At 38.1% G+C, this 9,948-nt stretch overlaps 1 protein-coding gene across 3 annotated transcripts; it reads right to left on the bottom strand.

Annotated features, from left to right (window-relative positions):
• Positions 1–983: 983 nt before the first annotated feature.
• Positions 984–6,610, bottom strand: LOC112502017 (C-type lectin receptor-like tyrosine-protein kinase At1g52310). Of its 3 annotated transcripts, none has more exons than XM_025105817.1 (6): positions 6,362–6,593; positions 5,954–6,028; positions 5,812–5,866; positions 4,918–5,379; positions 4,129–4,699; positions 984–1,648 (listed from the first exon to the last, which is right to left on the bottom strand). In XM_025105817.1, exons 2-6 carry the CDS (start codon positions 6,023–6,025, stop codon positions 1,123–1,125), a joined length of 1,686 nt encoding a protein of 561 aa, XP_024961585.1. In that variant the 5' UTR covers positions 6,026–6,028; positions 6,362–6,593; the 3' UTR covers positions 984–1,122. The 3 variants fall into 3 exon arrangements, with proteins under 3 accessions (XP_024961585.1, XP_024961587.1, XP_024961586.1); XM_025105819.1 differs by having other exon boundaries at positions 4,918–5,223; XM_025105818.1 differs by having other exon boundaries at positions 1,123–1,648; positions 4,918–5,364; positions 6,362–6,610.
• Positions 6,611–9,948: the final 3,338 nt, after the last annotated feature.

Genomic DNA, 9,948 nt, shown 5'->3' with positions numbered 1-9,948 from the left:
AATGGGGATCCTACGAACAGGCGGTCTACAACAGGTTATTGTGTGTTGGTTGAAGGGAATTTCGTTTCGTGGAAAAACAAGAAACAAAATGTCGTTTCTCGATCAAGTGCTAAATATGAAAACAGAGCTATGGCCCAAACCACTTGTGAGCTGATATGGTTGCATAATCTGCTAAGTAAGCTTGGGTTTGCTTAATCTAAATTGAATAATCTATATTGTGATAATGAGGTGGCTATCCACATTGCAAACAATCCCGTGTTTGATGAAAAAAAAAAAAACAAAACATATCGAAGTAGACTACCATTTCACTCGTGAAAAGCTAGAAGATGGAACCACCTTATCTCCCTTTGTTCGAACAAGATGTCAACTTGCTGACGTCTTTACCAAAGCTTTACCTGGTTCGCGAACCTCTTCTATTTGTAACAAGCTGAGCATGATTAACATCCATGCTCCAACTTAATAGGGAGTGTTAGAATATAAATATTGCAATTATTTGTTTAGGCCCAGTTAGTCCGTGGGCCCTGAGGGTTCCTCTTTCCTACGTTTCTTGTTTATATATATCTTTGTACTCTTTTGTTGTAAGATACAAGTTAAGCAAGAATATAATCATTTGTTGTGTTAAAAGTCAATTGTTTGTTTTATGTGCTATATAAACAATTTGAATAACATAAATCATCATTTTACCGTATATCCACTTAACGCGAACCTGTCAAAGTCATTGAATTATTGAAAAACGAATATCCTTCCTATATGACCGATGTTGCTAAAATCATCAACAAAAGTGGCCTTACTCAAAAGAAGACACATATGTGTTCTTTCACTTTTGGTAAGATTTAAACTCTTAGATTAAATATTATACACTTACAAAAAAAATTATATACTTGTAAAGAAGTATAAAAAGACAAAAGCTGGTATCACCAGTTTTTGGGCAAACTCATCTCCTTGAAACTTGGTTATATGAATGGATGTTCACACAGATTTGGTGATAAAAATTGCATAATTTAGCAGCTGCTGATGCTACAACATGCCATACATATGAAGAAAGGGTCTTTGGGGCATGACTTTCTTAATAATATAGAAATTGGGCCAAACAAAAATACATGGTTAGAGAATGAATCTATGCTAAGCTGCCAACTGCTGTAACTGATGAACCACATGGGACATTCTAGGCCGCATCGATGGTACATGTTGAGTACATGAATACACGAGGTCGACTACCTTTTGGACCACTCCAGCTTCAGGTATTCGAGAAGGTGAAGTGGAAGAAGATGCGGAAATCACAGGATCGAGAAGTTCGAGGTAACGGTGAGATTGAACAAGTGGGGTGGCCCACTCGAAAATACTTTGCCAGCCCACTGAATCAACGGCTTGAGATGCGGGTCTACGTCCGCTGATTATTTCTAGTAGTAGAACCCCGAAGCTGTAGACATCGCTCTTTGTGGTTAACTCGTTTCTATAGACAAACTCTGGGGCAAGGTACCCATGGGTCCCACCTGCCATTACGGTCCTACCGTGCATCACTTCCCATGGTACAAACTTTGACAGTCCGACGCCCATTAGATGCGCGCTAAAATCCTCATCTAAAAGTACATTGCTTGCACGAATGTCACGGTGGACCACTTGTGGCTTTACCTTGTCATGCAGGAACCTGTTTTTATTGTTTAAATCATTAGAGAAGCAAGTGATCATAAAAGAATCATTAGGAAAATCATACGAGAAACAAGTAAAAAGGACACGTTTGATAAGCCATCAGCTAGCTTTTTTGAAAAGCTACTTCAGAGAGCTTATTGATTTTTCTCTTTTTTTTTTTTCCAATTATACCCCTTTTATTAGGTCATTTTACACAGCCCTCTAGCTTATATGACAGTTTTTAACAAACATGACTAGTTTATCAGCTATTATCAACTTGTTATTCAAACATAGCCATTGTAATGAAGTTAATAAGCCTCTCAATAAAAACCAGTATGACATTTGAGGTAGGGGTATGAAATCGCAACAGACAACCATAAACCAAAAGGTGAGTATTGCTATAAAGAGTTAGCGTGAACTACTTGACTGAAGACCCCGCTTTCTTGCCCATTTTCGAGGAATGTCCCATTCGGGAGGTAATTGCTTATCGGCTATCACCACCCACTGGAAGTATCTACTCGTTACGGAATCTCAGGTGTAAAAGTGTGAATTTAACTGTTCTTCAACCAACCTTGCTAGATATTATCTCCTAACACCTTTGTTATTAATTACTAGACAAATTTGTTGGACATAAATTATGAGCTCCCATTATAATTTTTGACTCGTATATTTGTACACCAGTTCTTATGTTGAGACAGAAATAGTAAATGGTGAATGAAGGCCCCTTGGCTTCATGAGGGTCGGGAACGTAAATCTTTATATGCAACATTTCCCTTAAATTTTGCTACCAGACTGCGTAACCTTATTAGTTGCTCCAAGGCTTGCTCCTTGAGATAGAAATATTATCAATTTTTCTCTTTTTAAGTTTGAACTCACTATACGGTCCCATGTTGATTAAATTTTCTGTTCCAGAAAGATAAAAGTATCGCATAATTGATTGACTAAACACAGTTTATGATTGACAAACAGCTATGAACATGATCAAGCAAGATGCTGGCTGGCTAATGAATGAAGGTGAGATGATAGGTTATAAGGGCTATGATAGACCAGCAGTAAGATTCATGTACACAAGAACGAATAAAGAAGGTAAAGGGTAATTTAGTAAATAGTATTTCTATCACAAACGAATAAGTCAGGGTGAAAAGTTGGTTAGTTACTTGGAGGAAGTTGTAGTGAACAACAAATAGAAAATAAAGTAGGATTCATTCATTTTTCTTGATTGTTTATGCAAAGAGCCTAGGGGAGTCTTCCATCCTCTATAGTCCGTAAACCATTTAACTTTCTGTGAAACCATTGCAATTAAGATTCAGAATAGCATCAGTATGCATCAGGCTAATGCTACAAGTAAATGGGAAAATCGAGCAACACATCTAGTCGAGCACTATCAGATTCATGTTTCACGGTTTATCAGTTACAAATGACAACTTAAATATTTCCATAATGAAGACACTCTACAAATGGGTATTAAGTGATATCAGGAATTATGCTTGATTTGATAAAGATTCCATGTTTAATAAGGCATCATGGGAGAGACAGCAGCCTCTCCAAACCAGGTGGTTTGGTGTTTTGATTCTTTGCTGTTCGTTTTGAATACAATTTTGTTGGTTCCTATCAAGCACATCTGTTCCAAGTATCGTACCAGTATGAAACAAATTAGTGTTGGCCTATTGGCAGATTTAAATTATCAAAGCTAAAGAATTATCAAAAAAAAAGCAAATAGAATTGAAGGGGGGGAAACGGTAAGGAGTAGGTAGATAAAGTGGATGGTTAAAAGGACAATACAAAAGCGACTTTTCAGAAAGCTAGTAGCTGGTGCAAATGTGATGTCCAACTCAAATTGAAGTCACTCAAATAATCCTAGCAGAGAGAAATATATAAAAAGGAACTGTCATTTCATTGATGTTAAGAAGACTACAAATATTGGACTGGTAAATGATGGTTTTAGATGAGCAAGAAACTACCATAACTACCATTAGGAAGGCAAAAAATGGTCATTGTGCATATAGCATTATGAGTTACACCAAGGGGTTCAGTGAACAGGAAAGCATGCTACATATATCAGGCCTCACAAAGATTTTACTTATGTGTGCGAGCATGGATGAGGTTGTGAACCATCAGGACCAAATTCCGCTTCTAAGACATGCACTTTGGGAAGGTCTGGCATACAAAATTCAGGACTTTAAGCACAATATGGGAGATTACTGACAAAATTTTGCAGACTCCTCATATGTTCTTACGCTCTCTTTCTCTCAATATGTGAGTGTGTAGATGAGGTTGCAGACCATCAGGAATAGGTGCACAATATTTGGTCAGCAATTTTGCAAATTGTGCTTAGACATACATTTTGGGAGGTTCTCACATCCAAAGTTCATATTGAATGCACAATTTAGGAGACTGCTATTTAAACTTTTTGCAGGGACTTCTGATATATTCTACCACAGCCTATCTATATTTGTGCATGTTTAATAGAAAGAAGAAAGGTTCATTAGATTCACTTACGCAATTCCCTGTGCAAGAGTTGTAGCAACCTTCATCCTCATGGTCCAATCTAAACTCCTACCACCCATGGGAATATGGTGTAACCATCTGTCGAGAGGACCATGTATTACAAACTCATACACGATGTAGCGATCACCATGATCATAGCAGCATCCTTTCACTGGCACTAAATTTGGATGGCAAAGCCTTGCTACCCTTCCAATCTCCGAGTAGAATTCTTTCTTCCTTTGGAAAGTAGACCTCTTCAACCTTTTCACTGCCACCCTTGATCCATCTGGCAAAAGCCCACTATACGTGCCACCTGTCTTAGCATCCCCAAGAAGACGGTTACCTTCACTGAAGTTCTTTGTAATCGACCTCAATTCCTCACGGGTAAAGATTTTCCATGATGGAGGAACTAAAGCCGATTCTGCAGGATTAGATAATTTTCGAGATCTTCTGCGTCTCTTGATCCGCCTGTACACAAGGAGCCATATCACCACCGCAAATGTGGTGAAGAGAATTAGCCCACTCACAATCGCAAGTATAATGAGATATTCTTTGTGGCAGTGCATATGCTGACATCTACTCTCTGGAAAAGGGACAAATAATATCGAAACAATATTAGAATTTACTTTAAGCAACTAAAAGAAAAAAAAAACTCATGGGGAGAGTTTATATAATCAGCCAACATTTATGACAGTAAGCAGAAAAGGCATGGACTTTTTGTATTAGTAAATTAGTAATATGACCTTCGATCCAGTTTAAAAGCAGGTTACAAGATTAAAGGTCTCAGAAGAGAATGCAAACCTGTAACAAGCATGCATATAGATGGGTGAGATACGTTGCATCTGTTGGCCACAAGAGACATGGTTCTATTGGTCAATATGGTACACACAGAAGCCGAGTCATCTTTGTAATTGTAGAAGCATGAAGAATTGGTGCAACTGGACTTCAGATCTTGTGTGACCACATTAACAAGCGTTTCATTCCAGTTATAAGTACTGTCAGACCACGTCCAGTCCATCGCAGTGCTAGTATTCATGCTTCTGCCTCCAACCCAGCATTCATTATCAGCCATCGCCTTGCTACACAGGTCTTGGGCAAATCTCAGTTCTGCAAATGATGTTAATGCTGCAAGGTGGCCATGATAACCTCTGCAGATATTTTCTGATTCATTCCAAGACTGAGAGTCTCCAGTATATTTAAAGCACGTTGTCTTACTTGGTCCCATGACCCAACCAGAAGGACATGGTGCTGTTGACAAAGAAACTGGAAGATAAAATACATTTTTCTGATTATGTATAAAAGAACATAAATCCACTTTGACTATCGAAGGTAATAAATTCCCACAGTAACCCCTAAATGGACTTCATAATGTAATGCTCACGCACAAGATCAAATATTCAAATGCGCATCTTAAATGTGACTATTTTCCTTTTTCTTCTTCTTCTTCGCTTTTATGGTTACACAGTTATTACTAATGTTGGTATGGTGAAAATATATTACGAATGTACAAACTGAAAGAGAAAATCATAACCAAGACAGATGGTGACAATCCCACATGAATTCCCAATTGTTTCTAAGGGAAGTTAAGTTATGAAAGTGTTAACTTGGAGACATGAATGGCAATTACAATGGAACTATTTGATAAAATCATGCATCTTCTCTTAGCTATCGTTTTTTGAATAAAAGCTGAGTTACCTTCACTGTGGCTTTCATTTCCAGAAGATGCAGCCAGAAAGGAATCATTTGATACCTGCAACAAGAAGAGTGGCAAACAAAGCTTTAAATTTTCATATAATAATCCAAAAATTAGCTTCTCAGGTGGTGCTTCCATACTTACGGCGTTCAAACTTTCCAATCCAAGCATGAAGCAAGTTGCTAGAAGCAAAGAATGGATCAGCTTCACCTCCATTACCTAACAAAATAGCATATTTAATAAATGGTGCAATCATCTAACAGTACCTATTCCAAAAACATAACATCACACCATAAATTTGAATAATAAGATTCTTCTACACACCCCCGAAAACAAAGAATCCATAAATGCCCAAATGTCAAAAGCTTTCACCCACAGTAACAGAAATAAGTTAACCTAAATATAAGCTTCTCAAACACACAACAGAATTGTTAATTTCACACCCCAAAAGACATAAAAAGGAATCGTCAGACAAAATAGCTTTCAGTGTTTCAAATGTTGAACATGGTTTTCAAACTGATATGAATACGTAAATACAGAAATAGTAGTTACCGTGAAGTCAAGAAATAAGAGCCTCTGAAACCCCCTAGAAGCAGGCCCCTACCATCGTAACGCTAGATCGAAAACTAGAATCAGGATGTTAAACTTGGGGGTTTGTTCAGTTGGTGTGGTGAAAGAATGCAGAGGTGAGCTTTGGTTTGCCAGAGACGGTGGTAGCGAGCTTGAAATGGTTCGATTATGGCGATCGATCGAAGAAGGAAGAAGGAAGAAGGAAGAAGGGGAGTGAAGAACGAACAAAGGGCAACTGAAATTATTACGAGGGATGAGAGTGTAGTTGAGAACAGAGGCCGAAAAGTCAAAGTCAGTCAATGCGGACACGTCGCTTTTTTGTAATAATACCAATTTCATTATTGCTCCCAGGGGCGTTAAATATCTTGACTAACCCGATCAATCCGATAAACCCAATTTAACATGAAATAAATTAATTCGAAGTAATTTGATATTTAATTGAATTATAAAAATTATAAACCGTAAATATTGGATTACTATTATTTGAATCTAACCAAAATCGATAAACCCTGATATCCTTTTAATTTATTAGATTTAATATGATTATTGAATTTTCATTAATATGTACATTAGACAATTACAGTATCACGTACCCTCTTCATATACTCATATTTTCAATCTATTCTCTCTCTATATATAACTCATTCGTATATATGTTCAGTAACGGTAAACATATATATGCAAATTGAAAAAATTAATTGAATGTGATATGCGTAAGATTTAAGAAATATGAATAAGTTGTATTTAATGGTTGATGATGTAATAGAAATTATGAGTAGAAAAATAATATATTTAAGGTTAAGAGAATATTTTAATATACCAAAGTATCAACCCGACCAACCCGTATTGTTTGGGTTGAGTTGAGTTGCACTTTGGTTTGAGTTGGGTTGGGTTAAGATTTTTCAAACCGCAAGCATTGGTTTGAGTTGTTCAAATATCTTCAACTCGATCAACCCAACCCGTGAACACCCTTAATTGCTACCCCTCCCTTCCATAATTACATTTTCAATCAACTTGTGATTTTGGGCTCTCCATTCTTTTTTTAAGGTCTTTTTTGCTTTACTCCCTCTTTCCTCCTTGTTTTTCCTTCCCTTCGTAATAAAGATTTCGAGAACACATCGCTTCAAGATCCTTGTTCAGAATCTAGATATAGAATGTCTTTCAATATAGATACATTAAGCATCCCTGTGGTTTACGACTTGTTATGAGCTAGGTCCCTATCCTTAATGGAGTTAACTCAAGAAAAAATTTTGTCAACTTATCTATTAATTAGAAATCGTTTCTAAAACACCGTTTAAAGCGTCCACCCCATCCATTTGACCACGCACCTTCTTTCGGCTTCCCCCTCTCATCCTTATCTTCTCCCCTAACCCCAATCACTGTTTTCTTACCGTTGTTTTAGTTTCAACAATAACCATGATATTAATTTCTTAGTCCTACAATACAATGGTGAAATAAAATATCCACCGGAGGATGCTGCTTCAAAAGAACCTTCCCCTAAAAAAGCATTGAGATAAGTCATTTATGTCAAATACCAGTTAAAGTTTCTAGTTAAGTATCCTTATGGTTCTTCAACGCTTCTTTAAACTAGAATCCAGTGACCAATGATGGCAGTGAAATCAAGAGACCAATCTTATTGTAGCTTGCCTAATCTAGAATCAAAGCCCACTGGTTGAGAAGCAAGAGTTGTAGATCGGAGTCACAGAAAGAGGGGAGCCAGAGGGTTTCCAGTTGCAGGTAAAGGAGTCTCCATGTTGACAAATTGAGAACACATAAGGTCAAGATTGAGGTGGTGCAGGCGAGAGAGCAACAATTGTTCATCGACGCTGGGGTTGATGCAAAAAATGAATGGAGATCGTCGGAGCTCTCAAGTTCATCGTTGTGATGCGTGAAAATATGGTATACATACATACATACATACATACATACATACATACATACATACATACATACATACATACATACATACATACATACATACATACATACATACGTACATACACACACACATACTATTGGAAATTATTGTGAGGACACATATGAAGGAAATAAAACTTAGAGAGATTTCTAACGCTTTTACATCAATTGGGTTCTAAATATATTAGTAGGCTCATGGCAGGGGTCATTAGTGCAAGGTACAACAAACACACGTGTACGTAGCCGTTTCTCCGAGCTCCTGAGTATCTTTTTGGTAATGATTATAGAGAGATAATAAGTTAATTACTACTTAATTATAAAGTGATAATTATCAGTAATTAATTTTGGATTTTTGCAGATTAATTTTCGGATTTATCTGATCTCAATTTCGAAAATAATTTAAATTAATAAAAACGTATTGGATATGGTTGAAACTTAGGGGCTGTTTGGATCATGGGAATTGAAAGGAATTGGAATGTCCAATCATTTGACCAAATTCCAAATAGAGTGTTTGGTTCATGGAATAAGACTATGGAATCCTTTCAATTCCAGTCGATTCCTTCACGCATAGATTTTACAATTCCATGGCAATATGCTAGGATTTCAATTCCTTTCCTACAGATTCCTTCCTAATCTAATTCCATGCAACCAAACGCAATCACAAAGCATGGTCAAATTCCATCAGATTCCATTCCATTCCCTTAAAGTCAAATTCATTTGATGAATTCCAATTTCATCGAATTCCATTCTACGAACCAAACGCCCCCTTAGGGGCCGTTTGGTTCGTGGAATTCGAAGGAATTTGATGGAATTGGAATGATAAATTCATTTGACCAAATTCCATTCCTTTGTTTGGTTCATATCTTGAAATGGATGGAATCCTTCAAATTCCAATGAATTCCACAAGTTAAGGAATTCATCATTCCTTAGCATAATGGAAGGAATTGAATTCCATCAACACCCATAATGACCATGCTACTACTGTTTGTGATGCCCCACCCCTAACCCCCTACTACCACCACCACACCACTAATGTCACCGCCACCCACCCTACCCCACCACTAACCACCATGCCATTATTGTTGTCATCATACCCACCCACCCCCGGTCACTCACTGCACATCCTTGCTACGACCATGCTAYTAYCGTTAYTGTCACGYCCCTAACCTAACCCCCACCACCACACCATTATTGTCGCTATCACAGCTGCCACTCACCCCCACCCTACTCCACCCCACCACTAACCACCATGTCACTATTGTCGTTGTTATACCCATCCACTCCCAGCCACCTGACCACCATCCTACCACTGTCATCGTCATAACTGCCACCCATCCCCACTACCCCATCCCTCACCATTATTTTCGCTTTCACAACCGCCACTCACTCGCAACCCACCTGACCCCAACCCCAACCCACCATTAAATACCATGCCACTATTGTTGTCATTATACCCACGCACTCCCAGGCCCCAGCCACCCGACCATTATCTCACCACTATCATCGTCACATCTACCACCTACCCCACCCACCCCCACCCCCACCCTACTCCAACCCACCACTAAATATCATGCCATTATTGTTGTCATTATACCCACGCACTCCCAGGCCCCAGCTACCCGACCACTATCTCACCACTATCATCGTCACAT

This window comes from Cynara cardunculus, unplaced genomic scaffold, assembly GCF_001531365.2.
Source record: "Cynara cardunculus var. scolymus isolate 2C unplaced genomic scaffold, CcrdV1 Un_Scaffold_835, whole genome shotgun sequence".
NCBI classification, from domain to species: Eukaryota; Viridiplantae; Streptophyta; class Magnoliopsida; order Asterales; family Asteraceae; genus Cynara; species Cynara cardunculus.
This window is presented reverse-complemented; position numbering and strand designations above follow the sequence as displayed.

Coding starts and splice junctions, on each gene's coding strand:
- LOC112502017 (XM_025105817.1), bottom strand. CDS start 6,025: ATGGAGGTGAAGCTGATCCATTCTTTGCTTCTAGCAACTTGCTTCATG. Junction 5,867..5,953: donor GATTGGAAAGTTTGAACGCC/GTAAGTATGGAA, acceptor TTCTTGTTGCAG/GTATCAAATGATTCCTTTCT. Junction 4,700..4,917: donor TATATGCATGCTTGTTACAG/GTTTGCATTCTC, acceptor TCCCTTTTCCAG/AGAGTAGATGTCAGCATATG.